At 37.3% G+C, this 22,074-nt stretch overlaps 1 protein-coding gene across 4 annotated transcripts in view; it reads left to right on the top strand.

Moving 5' to 3' along the window:
• Positions 1–22,074, top strand: part of SHCBP1L (SHC binding and spindle associated 1 like) — a 98,696-nt gene that overhangs the window by 64,554 nt on the left and 12,068 nt on the right. For all 4 annotated transcript variants that reach the window (XM_035010602.1, XM_035010605.1, XM_035010603.1 and 1 more), the window contains 3 exons: positions 8,258–8,472; positions 9,345–9,431; positions 9,507–9,725. In XM_035010602.1, the coding sequence (XP_034866493.1) occupies positions 8,258–8,472; positions 9,345–9,431; positions 9,507–9,725 (521 nt within the window). The remainder of the gene's footprint in view (positions 1–8,257; positions 8,473–9,344; positions 9,432–9,506; positions 9,726–22,074) is intronic.

The following is a 22,074-nucleotide window of genomic DNA, read 5'->3' as shown; positions in this document are numbered from 1 at the left end:
TCTCTTTTTTTTCCCCCCTTTGCTTATTAGTTTTGTTTCTTAAATTCCACATATAAGTGAAACCATATGGTACTTGTCTTTCTCTGACTGACTTATTTCACTTAGCATAATACTCTCTAGCTTCACCCATGGTGCAAATGGCAAGATTTTATTCTTTTTTATGGCTGAGTAATATGCCATTGTATATGTACGTATTTATACATATATCACATCATCTTTATCCATTCATCAATTGATGGATACTTGGACGGTTTCCATAATTTGGCTATTGTAGATAATGCTGCTATAAACATTGGGGTGCATGTATCCCCTTGAATTAGTATTTTTGTATTCTCTGGGTAAATATTTAGCAGTGCAATTGCTGGATCATAGGGTAGTTCTATTTTTAACTTTTTGAGGAACCTCCATACTGTTTTCCAGAGTGGCTGCACCAGTTTGCATTCCCACCAACAGTGCACAAGGGTTCCCCTTTCTCCACATCCTCACTAACATCTGTCGTTTCTTGTGTTGTTGATTTTAGCCATTTTGACAGGTGTGAGGTGTTATCTCATTGTACTTTTGTATTTCCCTGATGATTAGTGATGAGTATCTTTTCATGTGTCTGGTAGCTGTCTGGATAACTTTGGAAAAATGTCTATTCATGTCTTCTGCCCATTTTTTACTTGGATTGTTTTCTGGCTGTTGAGTTAAGTTCTTCATATATTTTGGATACTAACTCTTTATCAGATATGTCATTGGCAACTATCTTTTCCCATTCAGTAGGTTGCCTTTTAGTTTTGTTGCTTGTTTCCTTCGCTGTGCAGAAACTTTTTATCTTGATGAAGTCCCAATTGTTTATTTTTGCTTTTGTTTCCCTTGCCTCAGGAGACATATTAGAAAGAAGTTGCTATGGCTGATGTCAAAGAGATTACTGCCTGTGTTCTCTAGGATTTTTATGGTTTCAGGTCTCACATTTAGGTCTTTAATCCATTTTGAGTTTATTTTTGTGTATGGTGTAAGAAAGTGGTCCAGTTTCATTCTTTTGCATGTAGTTGTCCAGTTTTCCCAACACCATTTGTTGAAGAGACTGTCTTTCTTCCATTGGATATTCTTTCCTGCTTTGTCAAAGATTAATTGACCATATACTTGCGGGTTTATTTCTGGGTTTTCTGTTCTGTTCTATTGATCTATGTGCCTATTTTTGTGCCAATACCATACTATTTTGATCACTACAGCTCTGTAATATAACTTGAAGCCCAGAATTGTGATGCCTCCAGCTTTGTTTCCGCCCCCCGCCCCGCCACAGTAGTTTTGGTTACTCAGCATCTTTTGTGGTTCCATACAACTTTTAGGATTGCTTATTCTAGCTCTCTGAAAAATGCTGTTGGTATTTTGATAGGGATTGCATTGAATGTGTAGATTGCTTTGGGCAGTATAGACATTTTAACAATATTTATTCTTCCAATCCATGAGCATGGAATATCTCCATTTCTTTTTATCATCCTCAATTTCTTTTATCAATGTTTTGTAGTTTTCAGAGTACGGGTCTTTCACCTCTTTGGTTAGGTTTATTCCTAGATATCTTATTGTTTTTGGTGCAATTGTAAATGAGGTTTTTGCCTTACTTTCTCTTTCTGCTGCTTCATTATTGGTAAAGAAATGCAATAGATTTCTGTATGTCAGTTTTGTATCCTGCCACTTTACTGAATTCATGTATCAGTTGTATCAATTTTTTGGTGGAGTCTTTTGGGTTTTCTATATGGAGTATCATGTCATCTGTAAATAGTGAAAGTTTTATTTCTGCCTAGCTGACTTGGATGCCTTTTATTTCTTTTTGTTTTCTGATTGCTGAGGCTAAGACTTCCAGTACTGTGTTGAACAGCAGTGATGAGAGTAGACATCCGTGCCTTGTTCTTGACCATAGAGGAAAAGCTCTCAGTTTTCCCCATTGAAGATATTAGCTGTGGGTTTTTCATATATGGCCTTTATTATGTTGAGGTATGTTCCCAGTTTAGAGAATCTTTAATTTGGAGACGTTTAAGGGATCTCTCAGTGGATTCCGAAGCTGGTTATTTACCTGATTCTACTGTATCATAGTTCTAAAGAGGGAATAGTCACTTTGAACTGTTCTCAACATTTACATCTTGCATTGTGGCTATTTCCACAAACTCCCACCTTTAGTTATAAAATCATTGGTTTTATTTATTATTTATTATTTTTATTTTTTGGGGGGGGAGGGGCAGAGGGAGAGGGAGAAGGAGAGTGAGAATCTTAAGCAGGCTTCACACCTAGCATGGAGCCCAATGTGAGGCTCAATCTCACAACCTTGAGATCATGACCTGAGCCAAAATTAAGAGCTGGACACTTAACTAACTGAGCCACCTATGCACCCCTAGAATCCTTGATTTTATTTTATTTTATTTTTTATTTTTTATTTTTTTTAAAGATTTTATTTTATTTATTCATGAGAGACAGAGAGAGAGAGAGAGAGAGAGAGGCAGAGGGAGAAGCAGGCTCCCCGCGGAGCAGGGAGCCCGATGCGGGACTCGATCCCAGGACCCTGGGATCATGACCTGAGCCGAAGGCAGACGCTTAACCATCTGAGCCACCCAGGCGCCCTAGAATCCTTGATTTTAAAGCCTGTCTGTAACTTGCTTTCTGAACAAATTGGGAGGCATTTAAATTCACATTTTAGACTGCTTGGGACCCTTCTCTTCCCTCTAGCTCCTACTCTGTCTCTTTCCTTTATTTCATCGTAAAGTCCCCCAAATAGTAGTTTATATTAAATGTCTCAATTCCTTATCTTTTGTGTACCCACTTATTGCTAAATGTTTTCTTATTGTTATTAAAATTCAATATGCACATAGTTAATAGAGTCAAATACAGTTACAACTTTTGTTATGAAATGTTGTGATCACCCAACCTCTATCCACCTTCTGCTGCAATTTCTTGTATTTTCCAGGTGCAGCCAATTTTAACCAGTTTAGTTAATTATTATAGTATCAATTCCCTATCTCCAAGAGACATGCTTATATTTCTTCCCATTCAGTTTTAAGAGAGGGAGACAAACCATGAGAGACCCTTCACACTGGGAAACAAACTGAGGGTTGCTGAAGGGGAGGTTGGTGGGGGGATGGGATAACTGGGTGATGAGCATTAAGGAGGGCACGTGATGTGATGAGCACTGGGTGTTATACGCAACTGATGAATTATTGAAGGCGCTTGGGTGGCTCAGTTGGTTGAGCGACTGCCTTCGGCTCAGGTCATGATCCTGGAGTCCCTGGATCGAGTCCCGCATCGGGCCCCCTGCTCAGCGGGGAGCCTGCTTCTCCCTCTGACCCTCCCCCCTATCATGTGCTCTCTCTCTCTCTCATTCTCTCTGTCTCAAATAAATAAATAAAATCTTAAAAAAAAAAAAGAATTATTGAATAATGCATCTGAAACTAATGATGTACTATATGTTGGCTAATTGAATTTAAATAAAAAAAGAAGAATCATGCTTATATTGCTACTTCTTGATTTCTCTGTTTTAGGTCTTATATATAGGCTCCCACTATGGAAAATGGGGATTTAGGTATTTTATATACCACCACCAATACATTCCCTGTTCCACCTTATACCCATATTTTTTACATGCTCCCATCCTCCCAAAACACTTAATAATTTTGGTTCTATCATATACTCAGTGTTTACTTCATTTGTATGTAGTATTCATTTCAGAGATAGATAAACTGGTATACTATGATTAATTTTCCTTTCCTGGACATTTAAAAAAGTTTCCCTAGAGTTGATTACCTTGTTTTTTTTCATTTCTTTTAGTTTTCTTACTAGTTTGTCCTTAGACTCTTCCCCAGTTATGTAAGTCTTCTCAACATAAACATGTCTATCAATTTTGTCTTCTTAAAGAGGTATCTCTTGCATCCTTATGATCTGCAATCTGGATTGGTGATCTCTAAACCCGATGGATAGCTGTCTTTTTGGGATCTCCCTCCATCATTATCTTAGGAATTCCTTTTGCCATTCTCTTGTATAAATAACCTATTTCCCAGAATTCCTATCTTCCTTTTTCTTAATTCTTTCATTTTGGCTGGGACCTTATCCTAATAGCTTCATGGGTAAGGACACAAAGAAGATAAAATTACTGCAATCTTGTGTTCTTGAAAATATCCTCATATTTATTTGAAAAATTGACAGGGTACATGATTCTAGGTTTGATTTTTATGACCAGAATTTGAAAAATACTGTTCATTGTCTTCAAGCCTCCAGTGTTGTTGGTTGAGAAGCCAATGTCATCAGTCCTCTGATAACACCTATATATTTTTTCTCTCTGGAAACTTGTAGGAGCTTTTCTTTATCCCTAGAGTCCTCCACCAAATGATAGCAAAGGAATTTTTTAAAAGGTATTTAAGGACAAGAGATGGGAAAGGAGATAATGGCAACAAAACTTAGAAGGCATAAAAGAGATAAATAAGTGGCAACCGACAGTAAAGCTAAGAAAGTTGAATTCTAAGTTTGTAGTAGGGAAAGCCAAAAAACAATTTGATATACACTAAATACCCTAAAGAATTGACTGTACTTACATCTCTGGAAATAGGGTTTAATATGGAGCTAAGAAAGAATTGTTGAAAGCTATTTAAGAAACAGAGATTTCCACTCCCAGAAAGATGGAGTAGACATATTTTTCCCTATTCTTCCTACCAAGTATAACAAAAAACCTGGATAATTAATATAAAACCAACATAAGACTCTAAAAGATGGATAGAAGGCAGAGTGCCTAGGGACCTCATGACCCAAGGAATAACAGTAACTTCCTTGAGGTTTGCTTCATATATCCTAGACTGGGTACCAGAGAATCTGGCAACCTAAAAACACCAATAGGTGTAGACTAAAAGTAAAAAATAAAAATGAAAAAGCCCACCCCCCCCAACTCCCCACTCCCAAAGGCCTGCTTTCTCTAGCCAAAGGACCAGGAAAGGGGCAGCCAAACACCACAGGGAAAAAAACCCCAAACCTGCTGCCCCTTTTTCCCCACTGCAGGAAAAGACCCAAGTGAAGAGCCTAGACTTCCACCCTTGTTAAGTTGAAACAAGGCAGGCTAACCCCACTGCCAGAGTGGTGTTAGAGAAGACCTAGTGGGAAGAAAATGGGGAGTTGGGTGATAAGGAACTTCCCCTGCCCCCGCCGGTGTCAATGTAGACTACGTAGGAAGACTATACTTCCACCCCTGCGAGTAAGGAGAGACTCCTTCCACTTCCTGGAGCAGTGGTGTCAGAAAAAATCTAGTGGAGAATCAGGACTCAACACCCTACCACGATGTCAAAGAAAACATAGGGAACAATAATGAGGTGCTCCTCTCTCTCCAAGCTGGTATTAGTGGAGATCTCATGTTGAACCTGAGCTCTCACCCCAGAATAGCAGTAAAGAAGAAACACTCCTCACTCTCCCCCGGTCAACAGACACAGAGTGAAGAATCTGGACTTCTCTCCCTATCTGGCAGTAACAGGGTGGCAACTTACTTTCTATGGCAGATTGGTGTCAAAAGAGGATTGATAAAATAAAAGATTTAAATAAAGTCAAGAATCTCACATAATACTCAAAATGTCCAGAAAAATCACTTGTCATCTCTTCTCAATCCCTCGTAAGAACTAGGATGATCTCAACTTGAATGAGATAAAACAATAGACACCAACACTGAGGTAATACAGATGTTAGAATTATCTGACAAGGACTTTAAAGCAGTCATGATAAAAATGCTTCACTGAGGGGCGCCTGGGTGGCTCAGTTGGTTAAGCGACTGCCTTCGGCTCCAGTCATGATCCTGGAGTCCCTGGATCGAGTCCCGCATCGGGCTCCCTGCTCAGCGGGGAGCCTGCTTCTGCCTCTGACCCTCCCCCTCCCTCATGTGCTCTCTCTCTCATTCTGTCTCAAATAAATAAAATCTTTAAAAAAAAAAAATGCTTCACTGAGCAATTATGAATGCATATGCAACAAATTAAAAAATAGAAAGTCTCAGCAAAAAATAGAAAGTCTCTACAAATAAATGAAATATATAAAGAAAAACCAAGCAATGTTTTAGAACTAGAAAAATACAGTAACTACAATAAAAAACTCAAAAGAATGTGTTGAACAGCAGAATGAAGACAGAGGAAACAATCAGTGAACTTGACAATAGAAAATTAGAAATTACCTAATTGAACACCAGGAAGAATATAAACTGGAAAACAAAATGGAGAGAGCTGTAGGGACATGTTGGACTCTAACAAAAGACCTAACATTCATGTCTTCTGAGTCCCAGAAAAAGAGAAGAGGTGTGGCTGAAAAAATATTTGAATAAAATAATGGCTGAAATTTCCCAAATTTGGCAAAAGACATAAATGTACAGATTTCAGAAGCTGGCTTGAGAAGTATGGTTAAGGATAGAAGTATCCCATTGAGAAGAAGGGAATAGGTCAAAGTTTATTGGTACTGAATGTTAGGATCTTCTGCCTTCTACTCTGACTCTGAACACAAGCAGCTAAGGCATATTCCTTCAGGCATGAGAGTTGGAAGATTTTTCTATATTCAACTCAAAAGAACACATCTAAAGGTAGTTGTCATATTGAGTTCCCATGGAAAGAGCTGGTGCAGAACATCCTACAGATGTTCTACATCTACAGATAGAACATCTGTACTTATTCCACCTGTATACACAGACCTCCTTTTTAGTGCTCCACTTTTAAATATGAACAGACAGCCAAGGATCACCAGGCATTTGAAGAAACTCTAATATCAAAATTGTGGTTAAAACAGCAGAAAAGAAGACATTTTGAAGAAACAAATGATAAGGAAAAGGAAAATATATATATACACACACATATGTACATAAATATATTTAAAAACCTATTAATCTCAGAAATTAAAGACAAGATAAAAGCATCCATGAATCAATAACTGGAACCTATTTAAAAAAAATAGATGAGGAAGGAAAGCTTTCAAATTCATTCTATGAGGCCAGCATTACTCCAATACCAAAACCAGATACCAAAACACTACCAAAAAAAAAAAAGAGACCTGCAGGCCGCCAATATCTCTGATGAACATAGATGCTAAAATCTTCAATAAAATATTAGCAAACTGAATCCAACAATACATGAAGAGAATTACTCACTACGACCAAGTGGGACTTATTCCTGGGATGCAAGGGTAGCTGAGTATTCACAAGTCAATTAATGTGGTACATAACATCAACAAGACAAAGGATAAAAACCATATGATCATTTCAATAGATGCAGAAAAAGCATTTGACAAAGTACAACATCCATTCATGATAAAAACCCTCAACAAAGTAGGTTTGGAGGTAACATACCTCAACACAATAAAAGCTATATATGAAAAGCCCAGAGCTAACATCATACTCACTGGTGAAAAACAGAGCCTTTCCCCTAAGGTCAGGAATAAGACAAGAATGTCCACTGTCACCACTTTTATTCAACAGTACTGGGAGCCCTAACCACAGCAATCTGACAAGAAAAAGAAATAAAAGGCATCCAGATAGGTAAGAAAGAAGTGAAACTTTGACTATTTGCAGATAACATGATACTATATATAGAAAACCCTAAAGATTTCACCAAAATACTAGAACTGGTAAATGAGTTCAGTAAAGTTGCAGGATACAAAATCTTTATACAGAAATCCATTGCATTTCTATACACTAATAATGAAATAGCAGAAAGAGAAATAAGAAAATCCTTCCATTTACAATTGCACCAAAAATAATAAGCTACCCAGGAATAAACTTAACCGAGGAGGTGAAAGACCTGTACTCTGAAAACTATAAAACACTGATGAAGGAAATTGAAGGCAACACAAAGAAATGGAAAGATATTCTGTATTTAGGGATTGGGAGAACAAATATTATAGAGGGAAGGTGGGTAGGGGGATGGGTGAAATAGCTGGAGAGGATTAAGACTTATCTTGATGAGCTCTGAGTAATATATGGAATTGTTGAATCACTATATTATACACCTGAAACTAATATAACATTATTAACTACACCAGAACTAAAGGAAAGGAAAGGAAAGGAAAAGGAAAGGAAAGGAAAAGAAAAGGAGAGAGGGAGGGAGGGAGAAAGTTTGAAAAATTGTTATTTTATTTAATATTGAGCTATAATTACTTTGTGTGTGGTTAAAGAGGTCATAAAATTTAAAAGAAGAAATTTTATAAGCAGATCATGTGTGAGGAAAAAAATCCTGTGATTTATTTTGATTTGTAATTACAAATTTTATAATATTTGTCGTAGGTAACTTGTAAACCACACCAAAGCTTATCGTCTTGTTTCAAAGTTACTGTATCTGTTGCTGAGCCCTTTTCTTCTAACATTGCAAATATTCCAAGGAATTTAGTCAATGAGATTTTGGAAGAACTGGAGCATAGTGTGCCTCTCTTGGAAGTGTACCCTGTTGAAGGACAAGATTCTGATATACATGATATTGCTTTGGCCTTGGAAGTTGTAAGGTATTAGAGCTTTTTACCTCTTAAAGTTAAAATTCTCCTATTCAAAAAGTTAATACGTAAGTATATAAGCGCTTAATAAATACTTATTGATTTAATTTTTACTCACTTCTGAATTCAATTTGTCCATTTTTTTAAAGTCTATTTATTTATTTTAAGTAATCTCTACACCCAACATGGGGCTTGAACTCATGACTCCAAGATCAAGAGTCACATGCTCCACTGACTGAGCCAGCCAGGTGCTCCTGTCTGTTCTTAATGAACACATATTTGTAACTCCTTTAACATTCTCTTGCAGAAGTATTATATATGGGCAATGAAAAGTTTGCCATTTTTTTATCTTGCTTTTTCAAAAATTGATTAAAAAAAGTTCTAGAGACAAGTAACATTAAATTTTGTTCATATTTAAGCATCTTAAGTATATTAGATTTTATGTTTCATGTGTAAGGGCATTACAAATGCTAGATGTCATCATCTACATTATGATTGCTTCTTAAAAGTTGATACAATTTGAGAGAAGCTGTCTAAAAATATAATACAGAATATTTTGGGGGCATATTTTTGTTTTTCTAATGCTTTCCCTGAATATACAAATTTGATTATATCTTAAGTATTATTTCTTTGTTGAACAAAACCATAGCCAAAATCTAGGAAATTTGGAAACATTTTTCATTCCCACTTCAAGGAACATTATCTGTAGTAACCTCAAATAGAATCTAGATAATCTAATTTTTAAAGGTTTGATTTTAATATTAGTTCACTGAGAAGTCATTTTTCTTAGAATTCATACAAAGAATTCTGACATGACAGTGTCTTTAATTATATACATGGTATTGGCTCTTTTTGATCACTTATATTATTTTGATTCATTATAGGTTTTTTTATGACTTTCTTTGGAGGGACTGGGATGATGAAGAAAGTTGTGAGAATTACACTGCTTTGATTGAAGAAAGAATTAATTTGTAAGTATAGTTAAAAACGAACTCAGCACATTATTATTATAAGATAAACACTGTAATTATATTGATACTTTTCAGGTGGTGTGATATACAAGATGGAACCATACCTGGTCCTATTGCACAACGTTTCAAAAAAACTTTGGAGAAATATAAAAACAAACGTGTTGAGCTCATCGAGTATCAGAGTAATATTAAGGAAGATCCATCTGCAGCAGAGGCCGTTGAATGCTGGAAAAAATACTATGAGATAGTAATGCTCTGTGGATTATTGAAAATGTGGGAAGATTTACGCCTCCGGTAATAATTTGCTCTATTTTAAACAAAAAGATTACATGGTCATTCTTTTATCATATCACTTGTCATATATGTTACCCTGACTGAAGTAGATTATAAAATTAGATGTCCAGTTTTTGAGATAAGAACAAAGTGCAACTACCAGTATTGGAAAGTTATTTTTATATAACTGAGTTCACTGAAATCATTGGCTTTTTGGATTAAAAAACATGTCATCAAACTAGTTCTTTCCTTATCTTTCATCTTTACACTCTTGATTTTGGCCAAAGCCTAAGAAAAGAGGAGGTAGATCTCCAACACATATAATATGCAAAGTAAAGAGAAAGTTGAATAATTTGGCTGCCTCTTCATTTCTTCTTTTTTAACCAACATAAGTTGATAAGTTCTTTTTGTGATAAATAAAACAATGTAGATTTAACTAGCATCATTCTCCAGAATACTTTAAAATGTCTTAAAATATTTTTACATTACTATGTAGTAAAGTACATATTTCTGTTTTAGATAGAGAGGAAACAAGAATTCTTGCTCATGGTTTCAAAATTAATGGAAAATTTTGAATGGAGCCAAAGGACATATGACTATTTCATACTAGATAGTTAAACCTCTTCCTTTGTGTTCCACCTGTACACGTTCTGTGCCATAGAAATTCTGAGCCACATTTTATTTGTCCAACAATTAACTATTAGCCTAAATCTTTTCTTTTTGTACTTTCTTTCAAATTTGACTTACTTTTTTAATCATTAAGAATCCCATTTCAGTGCCTATTGTTGATGTTGTTATTGGGATTCCTATATAAGAAAACCTTGGGATTACTTTGGGAAGTCAGTATAGATAAGATTTTTGAAATCTATTTATCTAGAAATCCAGATTCAACAAAAGTTGAATTTGAATACAAGCTATCATCACTAGACTTCAGATTCTAATGGCATAGAGCACAGGGTTCTCTCATCTTAAAAGTTATAATCACAGAGAATCTAGGTTTGGGAGTGGTGGAGTAAGTTAAATAAGTTGGCCAATCCCTTACATAGATAACAATTATAAAATTTGAACAAAAATATATTAAAAGTATCCAGCTATTTGAAGGTACTGTCAAATAACCAAAGCAGGCAACAGCCTTGAAATGTATTTATCCTTGGAATGGGTAAGAAATAGGAATTTGTTGCTTTTCAGTCTGAGAGGGATCACCAGTTCTTTTAGCTCTGGCAGCAAAAAATGCAGTCCAACTATTTCATGATGGCAAAGGACAGAGTTCAAAGCTGGCAGAAGAGCTGGAAATATAGGTGGGGCATCCTGAAAGAAGAGAGTTGTAAAAGGGGTGAGATCTAGAATTTTAGCATAAACTCTGCCCAAATTCTTCACTGACCACTAAACTGTGCTAGCATTGGTTGGGGAGAGAAATTTGGGAACCATGCTTTAAAAAAATATGTAGTTGAAGCATGGAGGTTGAGAGAACTGAACAGAGATGTCAGCTGCATTTTGAGCCCAGACAAGTTAACTGCCTGCTAGAATACAAGAATAACAATCCTCAGAAGAACAAAACACAATCTAGAGTTATGAGAATCTATTTTCCAAAGTCTCCAGTGTTCAACCAAAAATTAATGGGCATGGAAAGAAACCAGAAAATAAGATCCATACCCAGGAAAAAAGATATTTGATAAAATATGAGTTTGAATAGACCCAGATGTTAGATCTGAAAGACTTCAAAGCAGCTATTATAAATATGTTCAACAAATTACAGGAAAACTGGTGTTAATAAGTGGATGGAGAATCTCAACAGAGAAATGGAAACTAAAAAACAAATAAAATATTTTCAGATGTAGCTCTGACATGTAAAGAGCTTATTAATTATCGCTCCCATCCTTAAAAAAAGAAAAAAGCTGAGCAAACTGAAAATGACTTTCTTCGACCCATAAGAAAACTGAGGTCATAGGGCAAACTGCCACCTTGAAATCTGGAGAAAGAAGTAAATTCAGAATCACAACCAAGATCTGCTTACCTGAAACAGATAACCACCTAGAGCCATAAACTGTAAGAACACAAGTGGTAATTTTGATGAACTGCTGGTGGTTGAGTGTGGACTAGTATGCAAGTGAGAAACTCCTGGAGGGATGAAATTCCTAGGGAGATACCCCACATCTCTGTGGGGTTTTGCCTCCAGGAATTCTGGTGAAGAGTCAAGAAAAATCCCATTATGCCTCTGGTTGGGGATGGGAAAAGTTACTATTATGAAATATATCCATAAATCGTAAAAAAAAAAAAGGGGGGGAGGCGCCTGGGTGGCTCAGTTGTTAAGCGTCTGCCTTCGGCTCAGGTCATGATCCCAGGGACCTGAGATCGAGCCCTGCATCGGGCTCCCTGCTCTGCAGGAGGCCTGCTTCTCCCTCTCCCACTCCCCCTGCTTGTGTTCCCTCTCTCGCTGTGTCTCTCTCTGTCAAATAAATAAATAAAATCTTAAAAGAAAAAGAAAAAGAAATATACCCAGAGCATCTCCATGACAAAGATTTATTCACCAGAGGAAAAGACTTTACCAGAGCCTTTTCCCACCTAGGGGAGAAGGGCATTTCCTTGACTCCAGTCCCCTTTAGCCTTCCTATCTGGGAAGTGGATGGCACTAAGAAACTTGTGAAGGTTACAGTCCAGGGACATAGATCCCCTCAAAGACTAATATTTAATCATAAGATTATAGGACAGTTCCTCTCCACCATACCATACCAACCACATCAGCCAGGCTCCAGTATAATAACAGGATTATAGCAAAAAGAACTACAAGACACAAACTCTGTTTAAAGAGGAGTTCTTAGGGAAGCTCAAAGGCAACAGGGGAGACACAAATATGGAAACCATAGGAATGTGAGGCCTCTGACACCTACAGCTATAGCAAACATTAAACACAGTTTACCTCCTGGCCAGATTAATATAAAACCTCACTCTAAAAGCCTATTTGCTTCAGTTTCTAGTCAATATATCATGCTTGGCTTTCCACAAAATATTACAGGACATACTAAGAGGCAAGAAAAAAACTAAGCCTGAAGAGAGAAAGCAAGCATCAGAACCAGACTCAATTATGATTTTGGAATTAATCAGATGGAATTTAAAATACCTAATTAATATGTTAGTCTCTAATGAAAAAAGGATACAAAATGTAAGGACAGACATAATGTAAGCATAAGAACACAAACTCTAAGAATGAATTAAAAGAAAATGCTAGAAATAAAAAAAATAAAAATGATGAATACCTTTGTGGGTTTACTGATAGATGGGATGAAACTGAGGAAAGAATCAGTGAGCTTGAAGGTATGTCAACAGAATCTTTTCAAAAAAAATGCAAAGAAAAAAAAAGAATGAAAAAAGAAAACATCCAAGAACTATGGGACCATTTCAAAGGGTGCAGCATATGTGTAATTGGAATGCCAGAAGAGAAAAAGAGCAAATGCAGCAGATGAAATGTGAATTAATAATGGTGAGAATTTTCCAAAATTAAATGTAGACACAAACCCATTGATCCAGGAAGCTCAGAGAACACCAAGCAGGATAAATACCAAAAAAAATCTATACATGGGCATATCATATTCAAACTGAAGAAAACTATACATAAAGAAGCTGAGGGGGGGAAGGAACACCTTATCTATAGGTGAACAAGAATAAGAATTACAATGTGCTTCTTACAAGAAACCATGCAAACAAGATGAGAGAGGAGTGAAATATCCAAAGTGTTAAAGAACTACCAACCTAGAATTCTATGTATTTGGTGAAAATATTTTTCAAAAGTGAAATGATAATAGCTCTTTTAGACAAAAAGGAAAAAAAAAAAAACTTGAGGGAATATATCACCTTGCAAAAAAAATGAAAAGTTCTTTAGAGAGAAGAAAATTGCTAAAGGTCAGAAACTCAGATCTATGTATAGGAAGGAAGAAGAGTTTGGAGAAAGAATAAATAAAGGTAAACTAAAATCTTTTATTTTTCTTTATCTCGATTGAAAAGATACTGTTTAATAGTAGTTTTGATGGTATTGGGTGATAATAGTGTATAGATTGGTAAAATAAATGACAGTAATATACTGAGGAGAGAAATGGGACTACTCTCTTAAAAGGTACCTGCACTATATATGAAGTAGCATAGTGTTATTTGAAGGTGGACTAAGATTAGTTTAAAATGTATATTGCAAGACTCCAGGCACCGAGCATGTGCCATGAGACAGCTTTTCTGGGACAGAATGGTGCTGACTGCACTGCAAGGCTCTCCTCCAGGGGAGGGAAGCAGTCCATGCCTTGCCGGGCCCTTTAACATTTGGAGTTTTGAATCCCAGCCATGTGACAGAGATAAAACACAGGAGAACTGGGGTCTCCGGTGTGCTGACAGTTGGGCACAGACATGTTGAGGGCAGCGATCTGACAAAAGCCTAGGACATAGAAGAGGAGATTGTTTGCTTTTCTGTGAGGGCCTCCTGAACACCTGTGGCCATGAGTTCCCCTCCCCAGGGACAAGAGGGCAGGGTGACACCATCCCTCCTCCCCTCCCCCCACCAGCATGGTTGGACTTCAGAGAGAAACACAGCACCTCCAGTGGAGGCTGGAGTCACTTGCACAAAACCCTGCCCCCCTTGCACCCAGCAGGGGATTCTATGCAAAGGCAGGTCTGATTGTGAACCAGCTCATAGGGCCTCTCCCTCAGAAGACCAACACCCCCCCCCCACCCCCCCCCCCCACCGCATGTACCAGGTCAGCTGATCATGGAGTTCTCCAAAGTGTCAGCCCAATCCTGGTGGAAATAGGACCAGGCTGGCTTTCCTTCCTTCCTCCCTTCCTCCCTCCCTCCCTCCCTCCCACTCCTTCCTCCCTCCCTCCCTCCTTCCTCCCTCCTTCCCCCCCCTTCCTTCCTTCTCCTTCTTTCTTTCTTTCTTTCTTTCTTTCTTTCTTTCTCTCTCTCTCTCTCTTTCTTTCTTTCTTTCTTTCTTTCTTTCTTTCTTTCTTTCTTTCTTTTTCTTTCTTTTCTTTTCTTTTCTTTTCTTTCTTTCTCTTTCTTTCTTTCTTTCTTTCTCTCTCTTTCTTTCTTTCTTTCTTTCCTTCTTTCTTTCCTTTCTTCTTTCTTTCTTTCTTTCTTTCTTTCTTTCTTTCTTTCTTTCTTTCTTTCTTTCTTTCTTTCTTTCTTTCTTTCTTTCTTTCTTCTTTCTCTTTCTTTCTTTCTTATTTTATTTATTTGTCAGAGAGAGACACACCAAGAGAGGGAACACAAGCAGGAGGAGTGGGAGAGGGAGAAGCAGGCTTTCTGCCGAGCAGGGAGCCTGATGTGGGGCTCAATCCCAGGACCCCAGGATCATGACCTGAGCCAAAGGCAGATGCTTAACGACTAAGCCACCCGGGCGCCCCTCTTTCTTTAAATTTTATTTTTTTATTATTATTATCATTTAATTTCTTATATTTTCTTTTTTCTTTTTCCTTTGGTATCAAGCTTATAGTTTTTTTTGCTCATTTGTTGGTTTGTTTCTTTTTCTTTTTTTTTCGATCAGGCTTTTTCTTTTTTCCTTCTTTTGTATTCTTTAGAATTGGGTTTATAGTTTTTTTGTTTGCTTTTTTTGTTCCTTTTCTCTTTTCTTGGATCAGATTTTTTTTTTTTTATTCAGGCTTATCTTAACAGACAAATCCAAGACACCTAGTTAAAGGTCTGAACATTCCCCCCTGCAAGCAAGGAGGAACTCTGTAGAGGATTGATCTGTGGGAAAGAGCAGCCAAAACACAACAGCAGAGAGCACACAGCATACACAGAAACACTTGCTGAAGCACCAGGCCCTGGACAGTGTATGACCCCTTCTTAATATAGTATTACTCTCAAGAGCAGAAACGAAACAAGCTTTGATAACACGCAAAAGACAGAAACCTAGACATAATGACAAGATGGAGGAATTCTCCCCAAAAGAAAGATCAAGAAGAAATCACAGCTAGGATTTGCTCAAAACAGATATAAGCAATATACCTAAAGAATAATTTAGAACAGTCATAAGAATACTAGCTGGGCTTGAAAGAAGCATAGAAGACACCAGAGAAACCCTGGCTGCAAAGACAAAAGACCTAAAAACTAGTCAGGCCAAAATAAAAAAATGCTTTAGCTGAGATGCAAAACCGACTGGATGTAATCACAATGATGATGGAAGAAGCAGAGGAACAAATAGGTAATATAGAAGATAAAATTACAGAAAATAATGAAGCTGAAAGAAAAAGGAAAAGAAAACTATTAGATTTTGAATATAGACTTCGGGAACTCAGTGATTCCACAAAGCACGATAATATTATAGGAGTCCCAGAAGAGATAAAGGGGCAGAAGGTTTATTTGAACATATTGTAGCTGAGAATTTCTCTAATCTGGGGAAGGAAACAGGCATTCAACTCCAAAAGGCAGAGAGACCTCCCCTCAAAATAAAAAAAAAAACAGGTCAACACCAAGACATATCATATTGAAACTTGCAAAATACAAAGATAGAGAATTCTGAAAGCAGCTAGAGACAAAATGTCCTTAACCTACAAGGGTAGACAAATAAAGTTAGCAGACCTGTCCACGGAAATTTGGCAGGCCAGAAAGAAGTGGCATAATATATTCAAGGTGCTAAATGGGAAAAATATGTAGCCAAGAATATTTTATACAGTAAGGCTGTCATTCAGAATGGAAGGAGCGAGAAAGAGTTTCCAAGACAAGCAAAAGCTAAAGGAGTTTGTGAACACTAAATCAGCTCTGCAAAAAATATTAAAGGGAACCCTCTGAGCAGGAAAGAGTGACCAAAAGCAACAAAGACTAGAAAGAAACAGAAACAATCTACAGGAACAGCGATTTTACAGGTAATACAGTGCTACTAAATTCATATCTATCAATAATTGCTCAGAATGTAAATGGATTCACTGCCACAGTCAAAAGATGTAGGGTATCAGAAAGGATTAAAAAAAAAAAAAAAAAAAAGACCCATCAATATGCTGCTTACAAGAGAGTCATTTTAGACCCAAAGACACCTCCAGATTAAAAGTGAGGGGGTGGAGAACCATCTATCATGCTAATGGACATCAGAAGAAAGGGAGCAGCCATACTTCTATCAGATAAACTAGATTTTTAAAAAAGACTACTATAAGAGATGAAGAAGGTCTCTATATCATAATAAAGGGTTCTATCCAACAAGAACACCTAACAGTTGTAAATATTTATGCCCTCAACTTGAGAGCAGCCAAATATGTAAATCAATTAATAATAAACTCATTGATAATAATAGAATAATAGTAGAGGACTTTAACACCACACTCACAGCAATGGACAGATCATCTAAGCAGGAGATCAAGTTAAAGATCATCCTACTAAAGAATGAATGGGTTAACCAGGAAATTAAAGAAGAAATAAAAAAATACATGGAAGCAAATGAAACTGAAAACACGACAGTCACAAACCTATAGGACACAGCAGAGGTGATCATAAGAAGGAAGTACATAGCAATATAGGCCTTCCTCAAGTAGCAAGAAAAGTTTGAAATACACAATGTAACCTTATACCTAGAGGAGCTGAAAAAAGAATAGCAAATAAAATCTAAAACCAACAGAAGGGCAATAATTAAGATTAGAGCAAAAATAAATGATACAGAAATAAAAACAGTAGAACAGATCAATGAAACTAGGAGCTAGTTCTTTGAAAGAATTAACAAAATTGATGAACCTCTAGCTAGACTTACCAAAAAGAAGAGAGAAAGGACTCAAATTAATAAAATCATGAATGAAAGAGGAGAGATCATAACCAACCCCACAGAAATACAAACAATTATAAGAGAATATTATGAGCAATTATATGCCAACAAATTGGGCAATCTGGAAGAAATGGATAAATTCCTAGAAACATAGGAAACATTCCAAAGCTGAAACAGGAAATTTGAACAGACCCATAACCAGCAAAGAAATTGAATCAGTAATAAAAAATTTCCCAAGAAACAAGAGTCTAGGGCTGGATGGCTTCCCAGGGAAGAAATAATACCTATTCTCTTGAAGCTGTTCCAAAAAATATAAATGGAAGGAAAACTTCCAAACTCATTCTATGAGGCCAGCATTACCTTGATCCCAAAACCAAAGACCCCACTAAAAACGAGTATTACAGACCAATATCCCTGATGAACATGGATGCAAAAATTCTCAGTACTAGCTAATTGAATCCAACAGTACATTAAAAGGATTATTCACCATGATCAAGTGGGATTTATTCCTGGGCTGCAGGGGTAGTTCAAAGTCCGCAAATCAATCAATATGATACACCACATTAATAAAAGAAAGGATAAGAACCATTTGATCCTCTCAATAGATGAAGAAAAAGCATTTGACAAAATATAGCATCCTTTCTTGATAAAAACCCTCAAAAAAGTAGGGATAGAAGGAGCATACCTCAACATTATAAAGGCCATATACAAAAACCCCACAGCTAATGTCCTCAATGTCCTCAATATCCTCAAAACTCTGTTTTTCCCCTAAGGTCAGGAACATGACAGGGATGTCCACTCTCACCACTGTTGTTCAACACAGTTCTGGAAGACCTAGCCTCAGCAATCAGACAACAAAAAGAAATAAAAGGCATCCAAATCGGCAGGAAGATGTAAAACTTTCACTATTTGCAGATGGCATGATACGCTATATAGAAAACCCAAAAGACTCCATGAAAAAATTGCTAGAACTGATACATGAATTCTGCAAAGTTGCAGGATATAAAATCAATGTACAGAAATCTGTTGCATTTCTATACACCAATAATGAAGCAGCAGAAAGAAATCAAGGACTTGATCCCATTTACAATTGCACCAAAACCCCTAAGATACCTAGGAATAAACCTAACCAAAAAGGTGAAAGATCTGCATACTGAGGGGTGCCTGGGTGGCTTAGTCATTAAGTGTCTGCCTTCAGCTCAGGTCATGATCCCAGGGTCCTGGGATCGAGCCCCACTTCGGGCTCCCTGCTCCACGGGAAGCCTGCTTCTCCCTCTCCCACTACCCTTTGCTTGTGTTCCCTCTCTCTCTGTCTCGCTGTCAAATAAATAAATAAAATCTTAAAAAAAAAAAAGATCTGCACACTGAAAACTATAGAACACTTATGAAAGCAATTGAAGACACAAAGAAATGGAAAGATATTCCATGCTCATGGATTGGAAGAACAAATATTATTAAAATGTCTATACTCCTGGGGCGCCTGGGTGGCTCAGTCAGTTAAGCATCTACCTTCAGCTCAGGTCATGATCCCAGGGTCCTGGGATCAAGTCCCGCATCAGGCTCCCTGATCAGTAGGGAATCTGCTTTCTCCCTCTTCCCATCTCCCCTGCTTGCACTCTCTCTCTGTCACACATTCTCTCTCAAATAAAATCTTTAAAAAAAAAATGTCTATACTCCCCAAAGCAATCTACACATTCAATACAATCCCTACCAAAATAACACTGGCATTTTTCACAGAGCTAGAAAAAACAATTCTAAAATTTGTATGGAACCAGAAAAGACCCTAAATAGCCAAAGTAATGTTGAAAAAAGAAAAGCAAAGTGGGAAGCATCACAATGCCAGACTTCAAACTGTATTACAAAGCTTCAATCATCAAGACAGTGTGGTACTGGCACAGCAGAATAGAAAACCCAGAAAGGGACCCACAACTGTATGGTCAACTAATCTTCAACAAAGCAGGAAAGAATATCCAATGGAAAAAAGTCTCTTCAACAAGTGGTGTTGGGAAAACTGGACAGCGACATACAGAAGAATGAAACGACCACTTTCTTACACCATACACAAAAATAAATTCAAAATGAATGAAAGACTTATACCATCAAAATCCTAGAGGAGAAAATAGGCAGCAACCTCTTTGACCTTGGCTGCAGCAACTTCTTACTAGACATGTCTCCTGAGGCAAGGAAAACAAAGGCAAAAATGAACTATTGGGCCTCATCAAGATAAAAAGCTTCTGCAGGGCGCCTGGGTGGCTCAGTTGGTTAAGCGACTGCCTTCGGCTCAGGTCATGATCCTGGAGTCCCAGGATCGAGTCCCGCATCAGGCTCCCTGCTCGGCAGGGAGTCTGCTTCTCCCTCTGCCCCTCCCCCTTCTCATGTGCTCTCTCTCATTCTCTCTCTCTCAAATAAATAAATAAAATCTTTAAAAAAAAAAAAAAAAGCTTCTGCAAAGTGAAAGAAACAAGCAATAAAACTAAAAGGCAACTGACAGAATGGGAGAAAATATTTTCAAATGACATATTGGATAAAGGACTAGTATCCAAAATGTATAAAGAACTTAATCAAACTCAGGGCACCTGGATGGCTCAGCTGGTTGAGTGTCCAACTCTTGGTTTTGGCTCAGGTCATGATCTCATGGATCATGGGATCAAGCCCTGGATCAGGCTCCACACTCAGTGGGGAGTCTGCTTGAGAATTCTCTCCCTCTGCCCTTCCCCCCTCAGAAATCTTTTTTAAAAAGATTTTATTTATTTGACAGAGAGAGAGCACAAGTAGGCAGAGCAGCAGGCAGAGGGAGAGGGAGAAGCAGGCTCACTGCTGAGCAGAGAGTCCAATGCAGGCCTCGATCCCAGGACCCTGGGATCATGACCTGAGCTGAAGGCAGATGCTTAACTGACTGAGCCACCCAGGCACCCCATAAATAAATAAATCTTAAAAAAAAAAAAAAAACTTACCACACTCAACATCCAAAAAACAATCCAATTAAGAAATGGGCAGAAGACATGAATAGACACTTTTTCACAGAAGACTTCCAGATGGCTAACAGATAAATGGAAAGATGCTCAACATCTCTCATCATCAGGGAAATACAAATCAAAACCACAATGGGATACCACTTCACACCTGTCAGAATGGCTAAAACTAACAACTCAGGAAACAACCGGTGTTGGCAAGGATGCAGAGCAAGGGGAACCCTTTTGCATTGTTGGTAGGAATGCAAACTGGTGCAGCCACTCTGGAGAACAGTATGGAGATTCCTCAAAAAGTTAAAAATAGAACTACCCAAGACCTAGCAATTGCAGTACTAGGTATTTATCCAAAGGATACAAAAATACAGATTCAAAGGGGCACATGTACCCCAATGTTTATAGCAGCACTATCAACAAGAGCCAAATTATGGAAAGAGCCCAAATGTCCATTTACTAATGAGTGGATAAAGAACACAATGGAATATTACTTGGTGATCAAAAAGAACAAAATCTTGCCATTTGCAAAGACACAGTTGGAGCTAGAAAGTATAATACCAAGGAAAATAAGTCAGAGACAAATATATGATTTCACTCATATGTGGAATTTAAGAAACAAAACAGATGAACATAGGTGAAGGGAAGGAAAAATAAAATAAGAAAAACAGAGAGGGAGGTGTCCCAGCATCAGTAATCACTTTTTTTTTTTTTAAGATTTTATTTATTTATTTGACAGAGACAGAGAGACAGAGGGAACACAAGCAGGGGGAGTGGGAGAGGGAGAGGCAGGCTTCCCACTGAACAGGGACCCTGATGTGGAGCTCGATCCCAGGACCCTGGGATCATGACCTGAGCCGAAGGCAGATGCTTAATGACTGAGCCACCCAGGCACCCCCATCAGTAATCACTTTAAATGCAAATGGTCTAAATATATAAATCAAAAGATAGAGATTGTCAAAGTGGATAAAAAGACAAGCTCCAACTGTATGTTATATATAAGAAATCAACCTTAAATATAAAGGCTTAGAAATGTTAAAGAGTCAGAGAAAGATACTGCATGCTAACACAACCATTAAAAAGCTAGATTAGCTATATTAATTTCAGTCAAAGCAGGCTTTGGGAAGAACCAGTTAAATTATCAGGGATAAATAGGGGCACTGCATAATAATAAAGGGTGCAGTTCTCCAAGAAGACATAGCAATCCTTAATGTGTATGCACCCAACAAAAGAATATCAAAATACATGATACAAAAACTGACAGAAATGCAAGGACAAATAGAAAAATCCACTATTATATTTGGGAGACTTCAGCATCCCTTTTTCAATAATTGATAGATCAAGCAATAATAAGGGATAGAGGAGAATTCCTCAAATTGATGAAGAACATCTACAAAAAACCTACAGCTAACATAATACTTAATGGTGAGAAATTGGATGCTTTCCCCCTAATATAAGGAATAGGGCAAGGACATTTTCTCTCATCCCTCTTATTTAATATCATGCTGGAAGTCCTAGATAGTGCAATAGGACAAGAAATGGAAATAAAAGATATACAGATTGGGAAGGAAGAAATAAAACTCTTTGAAGGTGACATAATTGTTTACATAGAAAATCTCAAAGAATCATCTCATCATCAACAACAACAATAAAACCCTGGAACTAATAAATGAATATA

The sequence above is a fragment of the Mirounga leonina genome, unplaced genomic scaffold (genome assembly GCF_011800145.1).
Source record: "Mirounga leonina isolate KUSES-001 unplaced genomic scaffold, KU_Mleo_1.0 Mir_154, whole genome shotgun sequence".
NCBI classification, from domain to species: domain Eukaryota; kingdom Metazoa; phylum Chordata; class Mammalia; order Carnivora; family Phocidae; genus Mirounga; species Mirounga leonina.
Note: the sequence above shows the minus strand (reverse complement) of the source record. Positions and strands in the feature narration are given on the sequence as shown.